The sequence below is a fragment of the Arvicola amphibius genome, chromosome 7 (genome assembly GCF_903992535.2).
Source record: "Arvicola amphibius chromosome 7, mArvAmp1.2, whole genome shotgun sequence".
NCBI lineage: Eukaryota > Metazoa > Chordata > Mammalia > Rodentia > Cricetidae > Arvicola > Arvicola amphibius.
The window spans coordinates 31616399-31637677 of NC_052053.1; the positions used below are offsets into that span (position 1 = coordinate 31616399).

Below are 21279 nucleotides of genomic sequence, written 5' to 3' on the forward strand. Positions count from 1 at the left end.
TTAGCTACTCAAAGCTTTCGTCTATATATTGGTCTCATGAGATCATTGAGGAGAAAAGGCAAGCAGGATTTTGGCTTCTGGAGAGTAGAAAAGACCATCTTGTCTGAACGTTTGGGTCAGCTTAAATCTGGATCCTTGGAGTTGCTTTCCATGAAGATCCCACCAGAGCCCCATCCGCACAAAGTAGAGCTAGAGGCAGGAGAGGCACCAACCACACTGCAAAGGGAGCCCCACAGACAAGCCAATCAGCCTGGAAACCAGCAGGCCTGATTTAGTGCCTGTGTTCCCACTGTCTTACTAGCAGGAAGGCCTGGGCCCACCGACATCAGGAGTTTCTCTTAATTACACAATAAGCACACTGTGAAAGCCCACAAGCATGGAGGGCCGGCTTCCGTTTCACACAGGGCCAAGAGGAGGCGAGCAGGTGGGGGCTGCTTCATGTTGCAGAGCTGAAGATCATCTGTGGGAATTCTCTCCAAGCAACAGAGGTGATTAAGACATATTCCCTCCTGCCTCCCCCTCATCTATACAGCCCTCGCGGAATGGAAAACAATGCATAATTAATATCCTTGATCCACCATTCTGCACCAAGGGAGCAATTCTTAATGTGGCTGATGGTGAGGGCAAGGAGGGGTGCCCTGCACAGAGGATGCTAATGTGGTGGACGGTGAGGGCAAGGCCGGGTGCCCTAAATAGAGGATGCTACTTGGGACCATGTGAGAAAAGTGTGCCAGCCCGTCAACTCTACCTCTTTCAGAGAGGGATGGTCCCCTCTCTAAATTTTATTATGTTCGCTTCATTTGTTTTTGTTTGTTTGTTTTGGTTGCTAGGGTTTTTTTTTTCTTAAAGCATACATATTTTACTAATCTGAGATTGTTAGAGTATATAATTTAGGATGAGAGAAGAAGGGATTTTCCTTCAGCGAGTTTAAAACAGAAAACAAAAAATAAGTTTAAAAAGAAAATCCTAGCAGCCTTTAAGAGTTTCCGTCACTGGGTGAGCTAGCTGAGGCAGCACTGGAGAGACTGCCTTGGGGGTGACAATGAGGGAAAGCGTGCGGGCTGACAAACCCAGCCACCACCCAGGCCCCGAACTAGGACTACAAGGTAGCCCACCTCAGCACCCACCTCATTGGTGAAATCATCTGTGAACTGCTAGAGCATGTGAAGGAGCCGAACCTACAGATCCAAAGCTACAGGATCTTTACGACACAGTGCAACAATAGGATGGCTATCCAAGAGGCTTCCCAGTGAGGGGGTAGCAAGGGGGTAGCGGAAGCCAGAGGCCTCGAACCAGACTCGTGGCAACGAACACTTACAAGTGAAGATATATGAACTAAAGGATATATATACTGTGTGACTCACTGGGCAACACTCTAACTTCGATGCCAATTTTTTTATTTGCTTTTTTTTTCATTTGTTTTGTTTTTGCTTTGTTTGGGAGGGGTGTTTGGTTTTGATTTTACTCTTAAATTTTGTTTTGTGGGGAAGGTTGCAAGGGCAGAGTGTGGAATTGGGGGTCTGGGAAGATGACCAGGATTGGGGTTGCATGATGCAAAATCCTCAAAGAAAAAGAGTTTGCATCAAGCTGGGGGTTGGGAATGCTCACTCACATCAGTCTTCTGGAAATGGTTTATGAGAGTGGTTTCCTTGGTAACAGCAGGAAGCCAAAAAAAAAAAAAAAAAAAAAAAAACCCAAAAAACAAAACCCACTGAAGAAGCCAGTGTTAGGGTTGGAGGTTTAAGCTTCAGTTTCCATGAGAATGTCAACTTTCAGAGAAAAGATTCCAGCACCAGAGCAGGGTGCCTCTACACTACGACATAAATGTCCTTTGAGGGACGGGAAGAAAGGGGCTCCATCCTTCAGCTGTGCTTTTAAAATTCAACACTCATAACACAAACAACCGCAGGCAAGTGGAATGCCACGCACCGTCACACTCCCAACAGAAACCCTTCCTTTATTAGAATTACGCACCTCTCCTCACACTGACGGGCCTTTCTTACTTTACCCTCCTGTGTACGCAGGGCTCCTGATTCCACCAGGCTCCCGACCCGGCTCCTGTCCTCACATGTGGCACCCTACTCTCTTCAGTAATAAAATGCAATGGATCTGAGCAACCAGTCACACCCTAAAGGATACTGGCTTCAGAGCCTAAATCCAGTCCACAGCTCTTCCTCTGCCAGAGAGAAGGAAGCTGGCATCTCCATGAGGCACCTGGACCACCCTCACCAAGCATAATACACAATTGTACCAACTAGATAGTTTCTGTTTCCTGTTCTCCTGAGGTTACAGGCAGGGTCCTATCTCTCAAAAGGACAGCATCAAGTCTCGGACAGATTGGTAGGAATACTCCTCTAGTGGTCACAAAGCACTGGGCTCAGTCCTCGGTGTTCCGCAATCGAGGAGTGATGGCACAGGCCTGTCACCCCAGTTCTGATGAAACGGAAGCGAAAGGATCAGATCTTCAAGGTCATCCTTAGCTCCATGAGGGCTTGAGGATAGCCTGAGCTATCACAGAGACTAAAGAGGCAACAATCACAGAGGCCCAGACCTCTGCATACATGCTGTGGTTGTGTAGCTAAGGGTGTTTGTGGGACTCCTAACAGTGGGAGTGGGGGGTGTCTGTGCCTCTTTCCCCTGCTCTTGGAACCCTTTTCCTCCTACTGGGTTGCCTTCTCCAGCCTTGCTATAAGGGCTTGTGCCTAGTCCTGTTGTAACTGGTTATGCTATGTTCAGGCGACATCCTTGGAGGCCTGATTTTTTCTGAAGGGAAACTGAGGAGGAATGGATGTGGGGGAGGGAAAGAGTTGGGGGGAAGGGTGGGCTGGGAGGAGTGCAGGGAGGGGAGGCTGCGGTCTGGACATGTTGTATAGAGAAGAATAAATAAAAGGGGAAAAGAGGAGCATCTAACTCTTTATATATTACATATCTAAGAATATATATATCTTTTTTTAAAAAAAATCTTTTGTAGTTTCTATTGTAATGGAGTTATATTAATAAGAATGTGACAGAAGCATAGGAAAAAAGGAACATGCCTGAATAGCACTGGTGGAGGTGCTGAGAGGCACGTAAGACTGTACTCAGAGAAAATTCATTCTCTCTACTATGTAAACACCGAGCATAACTACCTTTGTATTTTTTAAATAGAGAACATATAACCCACTAAAACAAACGCGATTTGGCCTTTAAAGTACCGGGAATCATCTTACAGCTAATACGTTCTTGGAGAGAATCTCCCGGACCAAAATTGAATGCAGCTGATGTTGCCCTCTATCGACTCAATTCTGAATTCAAAGATAATTTTAAAAGATAAGGTCCTTGGCCCGCCAAGTTATGGTTAGGATCTGACCGCATTTTGGCTGAGAGGAGGCAGCAAGGCCGCCCACATGGGCATGTGCATGCGCGTAGAGGAGTTACGGCTCTGTGGGTAACCAGTTTGAAATCATGATACAGAGTGTTAACCTATTACGATAACTGTTAAGCCAGAGGTGATGGCGAAGGCCTTTAATCCCAGCACTTGGGAAGCAGAGGCAGGCGATTGCTATGAGTTCAAGGGCAGTCTGGTCTACAGAGAGTTCCAGGATAGCCAAGGCTACACAGAAAAACCTGTCTCAAAAAAAAAAGATAGGGTCCTTTTAACCTAGAACTGTCTGTTTTCTCAGGTTTGAGAGGATGTGTTTGTTTGTTCAATCTGTGTTTTACATTTAGTGGAGGCACGGGTGAACAATGCAGTTGGGTCTGAAAGAGGTGCCAGCTCAGAATCTGCGGAGGGAAGACTCCAACCCTGGCTTGTGCTGGGCTCTCGGCAGAGCCATATCCCACCTCCAGGGCCACACTGTAACTCCCAACCAAAAGGCCCACAAAGAGACACTTTCATAGCAGTAAATGGCAGGCAGTTCCTGGGCCTGAGAAACACACTTGTCTTAGCTTCTGTTGGCTATTTCCACACCCTGACAACGCTCTTCCAGACAGAACCTTCCTTTGTGATGGTGTCTGGCATAGTATGATCTCAACTCACACCATGGAGCCCCACACCTCACAAACCAGTGTGTGTCCTTCCAACAACCAGGCAAACTGAGAAGCTTCTGCTGCAGGTGACCAGCGTCAGTTTATTTCACAAAGAAGAGGGGAGAGGGCCGCTACACAGAAACACTGGCTAGCTCCAGCTGCAGATGTCAGAAACCCAAGCATGTATCCTCGGTTCTGCTCATGTCTGAGGCCAGGGATGGCTGGGGCAGACCGAGTCCTTTGTTAAGTAAGAACCTGGGGACAGTTCATCACACCAACATATCAGTGTTCCCTAAGAGGCTCTGCCTAGCCTGCTAGACACCCAGGTGAAATGGTGGTGTTTCAGGGGCACTACGGTTTCTGAACACAGCTGAAGGTTGTCTGGTTTGAGATTCTAAGACTTTTATCAACCAACCAAACAACTCAAGCTGGCCATGACTATAGAGTGACGACCCATACAATAGTGACCACAAAAAGACACCTTCGTTGCAGTAAATGGCATACAGTCCTGGGCCTGAGAAACACATTTGCTTTAGTCTCTGTCGAGTGGAATGGCTATTTTCACCCCCTGGTGACACTCTGTCTGAAGGACATCATTCCAAAGCAAAAGCGCACTCCATTTTGGAATGGAAACGCACCCTAGGGCTGGTCAGCACAAGGCTGTGGGACCACAATGGCTATTCTTTCTCCTCTATTGTCCTCCCACACCTGTTCCTATCCCTGTCATTTTGGACTGTTGGTTAATAAGTCCATATGGCCTGACTGAAAAAGAAAAACTCATAAAACAATTACTTGATGATGGTGTGTGTTAAATGCTCATTGTGGACCCATCAGAAAGGAACTCACGGCACAGTCAGTCACAAACCAAGACTCACATGTTCTAGTTTGGGCAGAGTGCTTTTATCTCTGAGCATCAAATTCCATTCTAATAGGATAGGAATAGTAATGTTCACACTTCATAAACTTAAGCTTTCAGATGCAACACGCGAAGTGATTAAGCACCAACAATACAAAGCTAAGTAATTCTTTAGGAGTCATATAGAATAATGAAATAGACCTGAGTATATCTTCCTAAGCTTAAAGCTTTTCAGTCTGCCCTCACTGCCCACAGGATAAAGTCCAGCATGTCCACCAGAAGATCTGGACTGGTTTTTGCAACCTCACTTCCCATCACATACTCAACATCTTAAGCCACGCCCTCTGAACTACCCAAACGTGCCACACCGATTGTATCTTTATGCTCTTGCAGTTTGTTCTGCTATTATAGCACCACTATAAACTACAGTCCTCAGGGCCCAGCATTTCCAAGAAGGTTTCTTTAATTCTCCACATTCACCAAAATCAGCACAGTGTGGCACTCCTTTGTGTTGTCCAAGTATTGTGCACACACCATCTTAACCTACATAATGCCTGTATAATGTGCAAGCAGATGATACATGCATTTGCCTCCTCCTCTATACTGAGAGCTCTTAGCAGACAGTCTTATATGTTCCAGTGACCCCAGTCCCTGGCAGTGCTTATCACATAGTAATCACTTAATATTACCTGTATAAATAAATAACGGTAGTTTAAATAAATCAAAACTAGAAAATGAAAAACCACCTTCTCTAGCATTTAGACAGTCCATTTTAGTTTATTTGGAAGGCAAGTGCCCAGAGCAGCTTCTGCTGGCCTAGGATACAGTTGCCAGGACCTCAACAATAATATCCAGTAACTATGGTGTTTAATGACTAGACACCTACAGCCTTATTGGCAGTGATTAGTTACCAACCTTACAAAGTCTTCCCACAGAAATAGAGAGATCCACATGCCAACATGCCTTTTGGCCAACACTTTGAAAACCACACCAAAGATGGGAGTGTGGGAAACGCCAGGGCTCTGCCATTGCACAAAGGTCCTCAAAGTCATTCGGAGTGTAGACAGACTAAGAAGTAGAGGTCACCAGTCCATGACAGCATCATGAATCAGGGGACTATGACGATCTTCAGAATCATTTAATTCACATCTCAGGCTCTAGAGATGTCCACTGTGTACGCTGTCCCAACCCTAACTTAGGTAGGGCTCTTAGGACAAGACATAACCCAGCTATGCTCTGTTACCTACTCCGAGAAGGTCTTGCTGGTATATTTATGCTTTACCTTGATGCTACAGGAAGGAAAATCACTTCCTCTCACCATAGCCTGGGAGGTTACCTTTAAAAGTTCATTCAGGTCTCTGTAGAGCCCAGGAAGACAGAAAGGGCCCAGGAAAAGGAGTCGTGAAGAGCTCTTAAGTGGAAGAGTGGATGGAAGAAAACATGAGGGCACAGGATCCAGGGATTTATGGTTTAAACAGAGATGGAGGTAGGAAATGAAAAGAGAGAAGCTGGGCAAGATGAACTAACCAAAAGTAAGGATGTGCAAAGAATCTCTATGGAAACCGACTACTTTTTAAGTATTCTTTTGTTTAAAAAAATTAAACACACATACACGCGCACACACACACACACACACACGCACACACACACACGGAGTCTGAACACAGATACCCTGCATTAGTGGACAGTGATCTCCCTAGAGGACGTGAGTTACTAAATGAAATCTCAGTACCAAGAATGGGATATCTCACTGCAAGGTTTTGGTTAGGAAGGCCCCAGAGGCTCCAGAGGCCCCCAAAACAATACAGCTTTGACATTACTCTTGGTTATGTAACACAGCTAGATGATAAGACCTTATTGCTGAAAACACCAGCGCATCGGCTGAACAACATAGAGAAATCAGCTGGAACTGACCTGGAAGCTTCCTCCCTGCTGGCTGGCTTAATAGTACCAGAAGGCGCTCTGCGGGCCACCAGGGGAGGGAGAGAAGCTATCGAAGGTATGCCTGCAGCCAACCTCCATGCTACAATACCAACCTGCCAGGCAGGACTCACCCCCTGGTGCAATACTGACACCAAGATTATAAGAGCAACCAACTGGTTTGGGCTTGGATTTGAGGCCTACTCCACAGGAAGGAATTTAGGCCTGATACTTTAAACCTGGCTTTGCTCATAGTTCAGGAGGTCACAGGTCCTAACATATGATTGTTGTTCTGCTCAACAGTCACACAGTCAAACTGCTTTATAAATATCTATGCCCAGACCCATCGATGGCGCTGCCCTCAGTCCTGGCTTCTCTCGGCAGCAGTCACAGCTGAAGTGGAGATTCATAGCTGATTGAAGTTCTGAGAATAAGTGTTTCTGCAAGGAAGTGCTCAGCCCTCAATACATATCTAAGCCCCACAGCCCCAAGGGCTCAGAAAACATCGTGGAGGGGCAGAAAACGGGGTGACACGCTGTCTTTAGACCATGGCATGGCCATCGCGCCCTTAAACGCACTGAAGTTAGAAGATGAGTCCACATTCCAACAAGCATCGCCAACTGGACTCAGTGTCCAGAGAAACGGGGGTGGGAGAAAGGACAGGAAGTAGTGAGGGAGACGTGTTGGAGGTACGTGGGGTGGATGGGAGGAAGGGATGAGTTAGGGGTTCCTGGAACACTGGGAGGGAGGAGCCGAGGTGAGGGTTCCTCAGGAGAGTGGAAGCAAGGAGTTAGGGGTCCAAATAATCACGATGTATTTTTACGTGTATGAAAAGAAGAAGTAAAAGATAGTCTATTTTTTAAAGGTTTAACAAATGTGCAATCAGGCCTTTGTCTGCTTAACAATTCCTTTACAAGGGAGAATAAGGTATTCTTCATTGTTATCAAATGAGTGCGCCCACATTAGGGCCCCAGCGTCCTGGAGGTGTCTGTCTGGCCTATGCTGGGTGCCCTTCTTCTAAATGGTTTCTTCGTAGATCACCGTCTATATAGTCAGTTACCTAGGGTTAGGCACAGAGACCGTTTCTTTTCAATTTAGCTTTTAGCTGATACAGAAAAACCACAAAAAGCGTACACATTAACGGGGATGAGACTGTCTATTTCTGACATCTCAGACTAAGAAAAAAAACCAAACATCGAAAGAACACACACTAGTGCATAAAAACCCAAAGACGATCACTACTGCTTGTTAATCACAGGGTTGGCTCTTTTTTCCCTAATGGAGCGCATCCATTTCTAATTCCGTTGGCACAGAGGTAGCTGGATGTATTTAAACGGCCTTCATGCTTAGCACAGCATGTGGTAAATGCTATTTGCTTCCGATAATGAAATTGGGGGGAGAAAGGGATGGAAATTCTGGCACGTGTGATTAATCTCACTATAATAATAATAATAAAAAGCTATGTGCAATTCAATCACGGGTGGGGGTGAGGGTGGGGGTGGGGGTGGGGGAAGCAGGCCTGAGTAGGAGCCAGCCAAGGAAGACACACCTCAAAACCAGAGAAAACCAGAGACAACACTCAAAGCGAGGCAAAGGAGGAAAAGGACAAGAACTACCACTGCCGGGAGGGCCAAGAACGTTCATTCAGAACAGCTCAAATCTAGGCATACTTTCTCTCGTCAGTTGTCTAAAATAACCTCACTGAGAAAACCTTCAAAATTAATTGATGTCTGCAACAAGAATGTGAATAAGCATACATCTCAGCAAGGAACATTGCATGCTGACGTGGAGTCTCCCACGCAGGTGTCTGGGGTCAGAATTAATCTAACAGATGTACCAGGACTGAATTTCATGAATTTCAAATAGGTTAGTCAGCTCAGCTCCTGAAAACAACCGATCTAAAGCAGAAAAAAAAAAAAAAAAAAAAAAAAAAAAAAAAAACCGCTTCGGTCTTTTAAATCCATGGCTGCCTGTGTGGGTGGCGCTATCAGGACCTCTGAGCACATAACTGCTGTGGCATTCCAATCTGAAGGCGAGGATTCGATGGTGCAGAGCAAGGGAGCAGGCGATGCATGTCCCTCAGCTCTGTCCAGATGGTAGGCCCTGCCACGGCGTGCTCCAACCTGCTCCTGCTTTGAAAGGGCAAGAGAGAGCAATGTGAAAATTGCTTCATTGCCCTGCTGCTATTTTGACACAAATCCTCCAGGGCCAAGGCCAGTCACAGTAGAAAGGGACTGATCTCTGAAACACACAGGCAAGCCTGAGGCTACCTGTTTGGAGGAGCAAATGTTGGGGATGTGGTAGGATGGATGAAAGTGGGTTAGGCGAAGTTGAGATTAAGGCATGCTGTATCGCACGAGTAGCTCCCCGGCCACCTCAATCAGGGGACATCGTGACACTGTAGAATATCCTTTGATGGCAAGAGCAGCCTTGCGCCTGTAAGACTCCATGCTCAGTCATTATAAAAGAAACCGCTAACGATGTACAACCACAGCCCTGGGCCACGCATTTCTTCCTTCAAAAGCCAGGGGAGCACCATACCTGCGGTTTCTTTAGACCAAGACAGGAACGCTGCGGCCACAGCTTACCTTGCCTTTTCCGCTCTTAGAGAACAGAATGGCCCCACTGAAGAGGAGGCAAAAGAACCGAGGGAAACAAGCACTGACGGCCATCACAGCAAGCCAAGGCCAGCGCCAAGGCAGCCATTTAGGGTTTCCAATTAACAGGCCTCTTCTAACAGTCGAGGCACCCTGATTGCCAGGCTGCAAATGTCACTTAATGTTTTCATTAGTGGAAAGCCCAGGAGGAAACAAAGCGGCACTTACCTTTGACAATCTGTTTCGCACAGGCATTGTAGACCTGCTCTTGGGTTGTGTTGGGCGGCAGCACTCTGTCAAACACATATGGCTTCCCTTGCTGAAAGCAGATGAAAGAAAAGGGTGGAGAAAACACATTAGGGGTTTAGGTCTAAAAAGCACTAATAGTAGTAGTTAGACCACAGGCAACTAAATCACCCACCCGCTCTACCAGGCAGTCCTTTTCCTCACCACAGAACCCTTACAGCGTGAGCCACATGCGGGCTGCATGCATGGATGGTGGATGTTAAGGGCCTGAAAGCACACATTCTTAAATCTGGGCCACTTCCCTGGATTTGTGAATTGTCCCATTAAGGGGAGCCGATAGCTAAGAGGCCAGAATGCTAAGAGGCCAGAATGCCGACACAGGAAAACACAAAGTGCCTAGGGATGGAGTAAGGTGACAGAGCTGGCAGGACAGCTTGACTACAGACGTGTCAATTTGGAGGACCAAGAAAAGTTCAGAAAGGTGCACATCAGGAAGATGCCGTGAAAGAACATTCTAGGCGTGGGATGAGCAGACAGCCAAGGGTCTGGTACATCCAAGAAAGAAGGGGGTGTTGCCAGTGCAGGCTACAAGATCAGAAGCTGGTCATGAAGGGTACGGCTGGCCAAATATGTAACCAAATAAAACCCGTCTGTGTTGTATTTTCTGCAGGACCATGCGAATGGATTTAAGAAGCCATTCTCAGTAGAGAGACAGTGCGGCTATTGTCCCACACAATGCCGTTCCCTTGCCATGCAGAAGCAATGCCTAAACTGGATTGAGGCTTCTAAAACAAAGGAGCCCTTCTATGCATTGAAACAAGGCATTCGGGGGAGGAGGGTTGGGTAGGGGTTTGGTTGGCAGCAGCATATGTAAAATTCAAAGAAACCACCATTCTGGGGGTGGGGGTTGGGATAGGCAAGAGCTCTACCACAGCACCAGATAGACCCTGCTGCCTGTCCTTTAGTGTTCAATAATGACTAATGGGTGTCTCAGTGTCAGGCAAAGTGCTGAACACTGGGGAAAGTGGGGAGGACGCAGATCCAAACTGCAGTTTCCTCTGCCAACCGTGCCCAGGCAAAGAGAAAGTCTCCTTTCACAGCCTGATCCACAAACCCTGAAGAGGAGGACAGAGCCCAAGAGAGGAGCAAGGAGGGCTAAAAGCCATATTCCTACGAGTCAAGGGCAGACTGGCTCCTGGAGGAGACAGCTGCTCTTCAGAGCTGGAAGAACAAGGCCTTTTACATCCCACAACCCACACACAAGTGAGCACAAAGCATCAGAAGGGCTTCATGGTTCCTCGTTCATCACCACGGTTCCAGGCAACTGGGGACCACATCCTACGCTCTACGCCTTATGTCTGAGCTTTAGTATTTGAAAACAGAATTGAGCCAACCAGGTAAACAAGCTACTTCTAAACTGGTCTTTGAAAAATGGAGAGATTTTTGAAAACATGGAAAAGAGGAGAGGGAAGAGGTTTGCTTTATGTCAGAGGCAGAACTGCAGTCGTTCTGATAAAAATCATGGAAAGGGATAATTTCCTGTGCTTTCTTCACAGCTTTGTGTCCTGGTTAACGAACCTGGCTAACCAAGAAATATTCCTTACCAAAATCCTTGCCTTTCTTACCAGCTTTATCCACTTTCAAAATCAACCGACTATCAGGGGTTGGATATTGAGTTTGGTTAAGAGTGAGCATTGCTGTACAGGGTACCCAAGTTCAGTTCCCAGCACCTGTGTCAGGTACTTATTATGACTGCCTGAAAATCCAGCTCCTGGGATCCAAGAGCCTCTTCCGGTCTCCTCGGTCATCAGAGCTCATGTACAAATACCCACACAGGCGTACACATAACAATATAAAATGATTTTAAAAAAATTTTTAAAAAATCCATCCACTACCAAGAGAGTATAAAGGAAAACTAAACCTTGACAGAGAGCTGAGGGTGTAGCTGAGCCGGGGAGCTCTTATCCAGCATGCACAGGGCCCTGGGGTCTATGCTGTGCATTGAAAATAATGGAAGCAAACATTTGCAGAATTTGCCGAAGTCGTCCACTGAACAGCCAAGAAACTTAAAACGATTTTGACTATTTCTCCAGATTTAGAGGGAACTGGGCCTCCCCCAGCACATCCTGCTTCAGTTTTAGAGACCATGCATTCGGTGCAGCAGGAAACATGCCCTAGTGAATGACGCTGCACAGCACAGCATGACAGGGTGGCCAGCTTTGTCGTCAAGCGTAAATGCTTGCTGTAAGGCAGGGCATTTTCCTTTAAGAGAGGGAGAAAGCAAGAATTCATCACTCTCTTTTAAAAAATAGTATCAATTATCAATTGACCAATGTGATACTTGTAAATGACCTAAAGTTAAACCCCCCAAAGCAACCGCCTTCAAGATCTTCCGGCTGGGTTGACACTGAGAAAAGATGAAACTCTGAAAATAATTGATCCCAGGACCCATCTCATCAGAGCTAGCATGTTAGTTTAAAACGTGAGCATTTCATGTCCTTCATGTGTTCAGCTACTTATACAAGCTTGCAGTTTATTTTAACGAAACTTAAATGATTAAGAGAGCGGGAGATTAGCATTGTTGTGGAATATTTTCAGAGAACTGACTTGTACCAGCTATATACACAATTGCCTCTTCTCTTCCTCCCTCCACGTTTTCATAGTAAGAATAGCTCATAAATTTGGAGCAAAACAGAAACAAAAATCCCTCCGCAGAATCCCAAGGAGACAAGATTCTAACGGTTCTGGCACTGCCGTGGCTGAGGATTTGGTAGGCAGGTGACGGACAGCCCCACCTGCCCTGCTCTTTGCAGCTACAGAACAAAATTCAAGCAACGTTGCTGTGTAGGTGCTAGGCACTGGCACCGGGGCCTGGGTGGGACCACCATTCACCAGCCTCGGAAGAGTCTTTTCCTTCCCGGTGTCCTCCCCAGCACCTGGGTTTCCCCAGCCTCTCCAAGCACCCGTGCCAGGGTCCTCCGCTAGCATCTCCTGATGTGTATGTGTACTAACGTGGTCGAGTCCTGGCCTAGATGCAAGCCTCTTCGTTGTGCGCTTGACTTATAGGAAATTTAAAGGACTATTAATTCAACTCTCATCTAACACTCAGGCTCATATGCCTACTAGAGAGCTTCACCTCTTGGGGCACCATTAGCCACCCAAGCATTTCTTTTTTTTTAAGATTTATTTATTTATTTATTTATTTATTTATTATTTATAGTGTTCTGCCCGTATGTCTGCGTGCAGGCCAGAGGAGGGCAACAGATCTCATTATTAATGGTTGTGAGCCACCACATGGTTGCTAAGAATTGAACTCAGGACCTCCGGGAGAGCAGCCAGTGCACTTAGCTGCTGGGCCCTCTCCAGGCCTAGGCATCTCAATTTCACTAGCCAAAAGAGAACCATCATTCTCTCTATATCTGAGCATCCCAGCCATCACATAGATACTCACACTCAACACCTAAGACTCAGCGTGTACCAGAGATTCCCATCTGGGATACATCCCAGCAGTTATCATTTCTTAGTATCTACACCATGCAATTCTAGCCATCAATCTCTTGCAAAGAACACTCCAGACCCCCTAGCCAGTCACCCTGCTGGTCTTCCTCCCTAATAATCCATTCCCATCATCGGGCAGGGTGAGTATCCCAAACCTAAGATGGCATCACTTCCCCATTTGTGGCTCCTGTCACACACACACTAGACTCTGGGCCCCAGACTGTCTGCACTCTCCTTTCCCACCACAGTGTGGCCGGCCCAGCGGAACCTCCTGCACCCTGTTCATTCCCTGCTCAATGTCTTTGCTACCAACCTTCCTTCCCCCTTGGGATTCTCTTAGTTCAAACCAGCATTCGACTACCCACTTAGGAACCGTCATCTTAATTTGCTTTTGTGTTGTTGTAATAAAACACTATGACAAAAAGCAACTGGGGGAAGAAACAGTTTATTACATCTTATAGGTTAGGGTTCATCATCAAGGGGAGCTAGGGCAGGCACTCAAACAGTAACCTGTCGGCAGGAACTGAAGCAGAGGCCGTGCGGGAATGCCGCTCACTGCTGGCGCCCTGTGGCTTGCTGAGTCTGCTTTTCTATACACCTCAGGATCACCTGCCAAGGGACAGCACTGTCCAGAGTGGACTGGGCCCTCCCACATCAATTATCCATCAAGAGAATGCTCCAAAGGACGTACTCACAGGCCAGTCTGGTGGAAGCACATTCTGAGCTGAGGTCCCCTCATCTCAGGTCACTCTAGTTTGTATGAAATTGACAAAAGCAAACCAACACATTCTTCATATCTCATAGTCTTCATCCTTCAGGGCTTCCGTGATGTTTACTGAAGCAACCCCACCCCACACTGGCATAACTATTACCTGGAGATTTGGTTTGCTTCACGATGAGGAGTGTATGACCTCTTTCAACCAATGAAACCATTGCAATGAAAGCATTTGTCCAGCTGGAATGGAAGCTGCAGGTAGGCAAACCCACTGAGCCTCAGGAGAAGAATCTGGATGACACTCTCTGCACTCCTTACTACTGACAACGAAGCTTGCCAGCACCACCGCAAAGCCTCTCTGCATGGCAGTGCAATTGCACAGGAGCCGAAGAATAAAACTAATGACCTACCAGGATCCCAGACAAGAAAACAATAGCAGATGGTCCTTACACTTCCCCAGTTAAAATTAAAAACAAAAATCGTGCCACCAGAATTCCTATCAAGTTGTTGGGAGCAAAATGTCTGTGAACCATATGGCCTGCTATTAATACAGCTGACCTGTTACCCAACAACTGTTCCGCCGCCTGCAAGGGACTCAAGTAAGAAAGACAACGGGAGCAGAGGATCCAGGCATGCTCAGAGGATGCGTACCATAAAGTTAATTATTCTCACAGAGTGTTAATAAGTAACCAAAGGACAATCTTAAAGACTGGCCAAGAGTTGTGACCAAAGGTGGTGCTGAACGTCCCAGACAACTGTCCCATCCTACTTCTCAGAGTAACTGGACGAGATGTTACCATCCCATGTCACCGAGTGGCAAGCCAGTCATAGTTTCAGCTCTATGCTTTGTAGAAATACATATTTTTTTGTTTTTTTCAAGACAGGGTTTCTCTGTAGCTTTGGAGTCTATCCTGGAACTAGTTCTTATAGACCAGGCTGGCCTCGAACTCTCAGAGATCTGTCTGCCTCTGCCTCTGCCTCCTAAGAGCTGGAATTAAAGGTGGGGAGGAAGACTTTTGAGGCTCTGATTCTAAGTGTTAGTCCTTTTCATCAGTGGTTCTCACCCTGTAAATTGCTACCCCTTTCCCCTATTTTGTTCCCAGTCAATTCTAAATTATTTCTGAGTGCACACAATTAATTAGGTCAAGGAACAAAGAGCCAGTGCTGTACCAGCTGCGATCCAGCCGAATACGTACGGCAGCCGTTCCATCTCCTTACAGCGACAAGGTCCACCTCCAGGAGCCTGCACATGACCCAGCCAGCCATGTCCTTTAAGTCCCTGGAGCACTGTCACTGTCCTCCAGGACACGACAGACACCTGCCTAATGCAGCTCTGCCGCGTACTGGAAGCCAGCGTCCACCCTCCAAAGCACTTTCCTTCTGTTGGAAGCAAATAAAAGGATAGGTGTGCTTGCTTCTAAAAGCTGGATGGATGTGCCTTTTAATTGAAGGACTCTAAAGCTACCCAAGGTCAGGATATCAGGAAAGCATCATATTAGTCTACACAAGGAGAAACGAAACAAGAGACAATCGCGGGCGGTGAAGGGCTTTCCTGACAATCTGAAAGAATGTTTCCAAAACCTCAGCTAAAAAGCCCAAGTCCTTGGGCTAGTCACTTTTTACCAACAGAAATATATTCGCCAGAAGTTTGAGGGTTAGTTGTCAAAATATAACTGACATGCAACAATCTACACCCTTTTGTGCAGTTCAGTTTAGTGAACCCACGAGCCCTACATCCCCACCTAATTCCAGAGCCTTCCTGCCATCCGCAGAAGAACCCCTATTGCACTAGCAGCCGGTCTCCCTTTCCCCACACCCCCTGCCCTAGGCAACCACCAATCTGCTGCCAGACTTCACGAAACTGCCTATTAGAGTATTCCCCGTAAAGGGAGCCACAGCATGTGGTCTTCTGATCGGCTTCCCCTACCTAGTATGTCAGGCTCCATCCACAGGGTATCATAGTTTCATTTCAAGACCAAATAATATTCCACTGGTTGGACATACTTTATTTTATGTACTATTCATTAACTGGTGGGACAATTGTGTTGCTTCTACTCTGGGGCTATTATGAACGTTCTCATACAAGGTTTTATGTGAATCTATGTTCCATCTGGGAATGTGTCTAATAGACTTGCTGGGCAATAAAACAGCTCAACATTTAAGTTTAACTTTGAGGAACTGGCAAGTTATTTTCCAAGGTAACTGAGCCATTTTTTATCCCCACCAGCAATGTATGCAGGTTCCAATGTTGTATACCCTTGTCAACACTTGCTGTTGTCTGTCTTCTTTATTATCCTGCAAGGTAGGAGCCAACAGAGGCCACATCCAGGTTTCCTGAGAGGATCAAATATAACCACAGAAATAAAGGATCTACCACAATGCCTGGTGTTCTAGAAGATGCTCAAGATGGGGTCAGTGGTATTTTCTAAGGCAAGGTTTGAGGCCTGATGATCAGCTTAGACCAACAACTTGAACTGCACCAAACTTCCCAAGCAGTGAGCCTTCAAACGGAGAGATGCAGGAGAGTGAACCACTCAAAGCACCTGTTCAGAACTTGGTACCCAGTAGTCCTCACAATTCCCAAATAAAATGCACCATCAACTCTTGGGCTCCTCCAAGCCCCCAAGTCTGTGACTCAAGAGCTCAGCTCTAAAGAATGAGGAGAGGGAGACAGATTCAAAAACAGTGGCTTCCCCCAGGCCCCAGAACAATTCTAAACATTCTTCCAGAATAAATAGTCCCACGTTTGGTCATAGAGCCCATGCAGGAAAAGTAAGGAACTGGGTGTGATTCAGGCACTCAGGGTCTCAATAACTTTACTGCTAACGCTTTGGAGCCTTCCAGAAACATGAGTAAAATGCCCACTGCCAACGTGAAGCAGAGCTCTAGGGACAAGACTCAGCTGCTGACCTTCACAGACTGGCCTGACCGTCCACTGCCTACTCCTACAGACCTTGGCCTGTTGTGTGTGCTGGCAGTTGGAGCCCTCTGATCACCTACAACAAATAGGCTCAACCCAGTGGTCCTTACCCAATGGCAGATAAAACTTAGAGGTCAGTACTTTATCTCTCTGAGCTAAACGCGGTGAGAAGGGGTCACTGGACAGGTATTCCAACTGGTCCCTAGAGTTTCAATTTATCATGGCGGCAACTCCAGAGAAGCCACACCCTGGCTTCCTTTGTCCCCTGTCTTGCTTCCTTTTTCAGTGTTTCTAGGGTTCATCTCTCAAAGTAACCTCACTTTGCTCCAGTCTCGATCTCTGCTTCTAGGGAACCCCAAATAAAGTGGGACCCTGCATATTTTTCTCCTCTATGCCCATCATTCAGTAGGTACAAAAGGAATCCAGATTGGTGAAGTCACTGCCAAACACATTATGTGACCATCACCCAAAATGCACAGGCACAGTGGGGAAGTGGGGAGGGGAGGCGTAGAAGCTGAAGTCATTGTTAAAATTCAGCTAGCTAACCTAGTGCGGTCCATGCCTGCAAGCGCCAGCAGTTCAGGAGGCTGGAGCGAGATCACTTGAACCCAAAAGTCCAGGGCCAGCCTGAAAACATACCAAGACCCTGTATCAAAATAATAATAACAATAAATAAAAATAATAATATAAAAAACAAACAGATAAATAAAATAAAATAAAAATTAGCAAGCCATGCCCTGGAAAAAGGAAATGCCTTTTCCTTTACCTGGGTGCTGGTCACCTGCCAAAGTGGAAACATGTGGGGGCCATACTTACCCAGAAGATCACTAATCCCTAATTTGTACAAAAACAGCCTACTAGCTGCTGAAAGGCCTAGGTTAACAGAGTACTTTGCATTAAACAGTCCAGGGTAGATTCCCAATGCACTTGGGTATCAGGGAGGCAAGAAACGGGGTGTTAGGACTCCATCATACTGTGTGGGGGCATAGGAGAAACTTGTCTCTCTTGTACGTCAGAAATCCCACATTCTCATTCTCCTGTTCCTAAATGTTAACCGTCCTGGGAGTTCCCTGTCTTCCTATACCCCTTATCTCTCATCACTACTCATCGACCCTCTTATTTGTCTGGAAGTTACTAGAAAGTTCCCAAGACAGAGGTAGAGAACTCTGTGCAGCTACCTGGCCTTTGTCACGGCCCCAAGGCCGGCGAGACTCTAACAGCCTTACAAGGACACTCTAAAATGGGGCCGTTTTCTCCATTCCAGCTGCACGCTCTCCCTTCCACTTCCCTGCCTGCAAGGGGATGGTGCTGTCACTGGGTTAGAAACACTAAGCCACGGGGCGGTCGGACCACTGTCCTTCCCCACATTGGCTCTACGCCCTCAGGAAGGTGGCTGGTGCCCACGCTGACTGAAGCCAAGGCTGCTCCCAGGGAAGTCAATAATGAAGCAGACATCCACAAAGCAGTGCCCGGCTCCCAGTGGAGTTGCCAAGGCAATGCCAACCACTTCACAGATCGAGAACGAACAAAAGCAACGCACAAGAATGAATCTTGTAAGCCTTCTCCTTTCAGGAAACCAGGCTGCAATTCTCTCCATTCTGCCAAAAGCCCTGCTGTGTGGACACACAGGCACTGTCAAGATGGCAGACAGCTACAGAAAAATGTTCTGGAAGGCACACTGCCAGAGAGATAATAAAGAAATTCAGAATTATCGCCTGGCTAACAGAAGAAGGGAAACAGAAGTATGACTTCTTTTAGGGAGAATAATGGAGACTGTTTCAAAGACACAGTGATTTTTTTTACTTCCAATCAAAGCAAAATGCATTCCTTCCTCTCCCAGTTTCTGGGCTCTAACCTGCCAGAGCGCAGAGGAGGGCAGAGAAGGGCGGGGTGGCTGGTCCTTCCCCGGAAGCTTGCTCCTCCCATTCTTGTGACCCAAGACACTTACCTGTGATTTCCATCTCTATGGCTCTAACATGCAGTGACAGTAATGGGACACAGGAGTCTATAATTTTTTCACAAGTGGTTTCTACCTCAAACACATACAGCCCCAGAAGGTTAACTTGAAGCTTTAATAGTTCAGTGTTCGCTGAGTATATATGTATACTCAGAGAAAGGAATAAAAACCTCTGCTACGGTTATCTCAGTAGATTTGGTGCCCTGTCAAGTTCTGAGCAAAAGATGAAATTTTCCTCAGAGAGGAGGCAGAAAAACCGCATTCACTAAAGGCAAAATGGGGAAATTATTTTTGCCAGATTCACAGTAACATGGGCAATGTGTGCCTTCTTTGGGGGGGGGCATGGTGCCCTGGAAGGAGCTACCAGGAGCAGGAACAAGTACTCAGGTCAAACCTTCCTCAGGGAGGCACTAACACCAAGGCCACATGGGAATACACGTGACGTTGATAGGAGACCTTCTGCCCAGACCCTCACTTGACTAGCTCAGCAAACCATGCTGCACATAACCACACGGAGTAGAATCAGAATCTTAGGCATTTTCTCACTGTTAAGAAACAGTTCACATAATTATAATTACCTACCACATTGGATGGCAAGTTTACTTTCATGGGATGTTCAAGGTGCCTTGTTTCTGTTTGCTGCTCAGGGGTGTGGGGTGAAAACATTAGCCTCCATGTCTGAGAAAGGAGAATGGTTTCCCTGGGCTCTGCAGAAGGCAGCGACATGAGCTTAGGCACACACCAGAACTCTGGTTCCCTGCCAAGCCTTCCACCCATACGACCATACTGCATCTTGTCATTGTTCCTCTAAGAACACAGTTATTCAATGATAGATTTTTCTAAGAACTCCACGCAGTTGGCCAAATCTGTGACCTTAGACAACGTATCGATATTTTCTGGGCCGCCTCCTCTACAGAAAATGAGAGGTGGAATCCCTCCGGCTCTAATATGCTATAATAATAGAACATGTCATGTTCAGAACAGGACATGGCACAGCGCACAGGGCAAGAGCTGCTCTTCCCTGTAAATTGTGGGAATGGAGTCTCACGAAGAAAGGCATGATGACATTGACTAAACCCGGCAGGGCTCAGTAGGCTCTGTTAGCTGTGTCTTGATGGCTCAGGCCCCACAGAGGGCGGTTGGGATTCATCGATGCTCAAAGGGAGAGCTGCTGGCCGCGAACTGGATACAGACCTCTGTCACCTGCTCCCCTCCCTACCGCTCCAGATTCCATCACGTCACCCTGCTCCCTCTCAGTCTGTCCCCTCCCTTTAGTCCTCTCGGCCCTGGAGGTGCTTTAAGTATACCTGTAGCTTCAGCCGCAAGCTTCATAGGGAAGACACAAACATTCACCTCCAATGCAGAGTTCCAGACCTCCGTTATTAATTGTCTAACAATAATAAATCCAACTGAATGCCCCAACTTCCCTAAACACAACGTGGAGTTGACCTCTGTAACTTCCGGTTCTCTAGCTGCACCGTCAGCCACCACGGATCTGACGTACTTCTAACGGCCTCTGTCTGTACTAACACTCCTCCTTGCCATGACTGTCCGCAAGATGTGGCATACCAACAATTTACCCAATGTTTACCTCTTACTGCTTATTATATTCTAGAGATGATTTAAAGTGTACGAGATGTGTGCAGGCTACACACAAACACTGTGATTTCACACGGAGACCTTGAGGTACCCTGGAGTCGGCCCTGCACACAGATGAGGAACAGCTGTAGACTGACAAGAGAACTCACACGTTTCTCCTTCTCCTCTGCCTCTTCTTTCTATTCTTATCCCTAGTCGGCAAGGGTAAGACGCCATCTTACCACTTTTTGTCAAAACCCTTGCAAGCGTCTTCTAAGCGGTCATCTAGTCTCTCAGTACATCTCTGTATCCTTTTCCAAATGCATCTTCCTTGGCTAACGTCCTTTTTAAAGGGGCTCAGCAATTTGTGGGATGTCTACTGTACTACCCCACACCCTGCTGCAATACTTGTCACAACCCCCAAGCGGGTCCTTCTCCATCAAACACCCTGGCAATGTGCTTGCAGCATCCCTGCAGCATCCCTACAGCATCCCTACAGCATCCCTGCAGCATCCCTACAGCATCCCACAGCCTGCATCATCCCGCTAATCTGAGGCCATCTCAACACCTTGACCTTGTTTTCTGTCAAAATACTGCCCATCCCTTAAGACGCAGGCCAAACGTTCTCTTTTCCAACACGGGAATGCGGTCTTCTCTTGAGACTCTTCACCTCTCTCTCTTCCTCTTCCTAGGAGCCAGTGGGATGCACACTGCTCAGCTGGGGGAATTACTGTCACTTGTTCACCTAACAAGCTTCCTTTCTCTCCTCTGAGCATCCACAGTAGTCCTCCTCCAGGGGGGTCTCTGATCACAGCCTACTGCAGGCAGCGGGCATCTGGAAGCACCAGGGTTGTGGGAAGCAAGCAAGATCCAGGGTTGGAGTGCAGGGAAAGACGGGGCGGACGCATTTTAATCAGCGTGCTAGGCCCTCTGCTGTGGACATTTCCAAGTAACCACACTTTCGTGTAATTGCTACTCTGCATT

At 46.9% G+C, this 21279-nt stretch overlaps 1 protein-coding gene across 1 annotated transcript in view; it reads right to left on the reverse strand.

The window, feature by feature from the left end:
• Kif5c (kinesin family member 5C) overlaps positions 1-21279 on the reverse strand; it is a 153153-nt gene that overhangs the window by 96194 nt on the left and 35680 nt on the right. The window contains exon 2 of the mRNA XM_038337821.1: positions 9610-9700. Within this exon, the coding sequence (XP_038193749.1) occupies positions 9610-9700 (91 nt within the window). The remainder of the gene's footprint in view (positions 1-9609; positions 9701-21279) is intronic.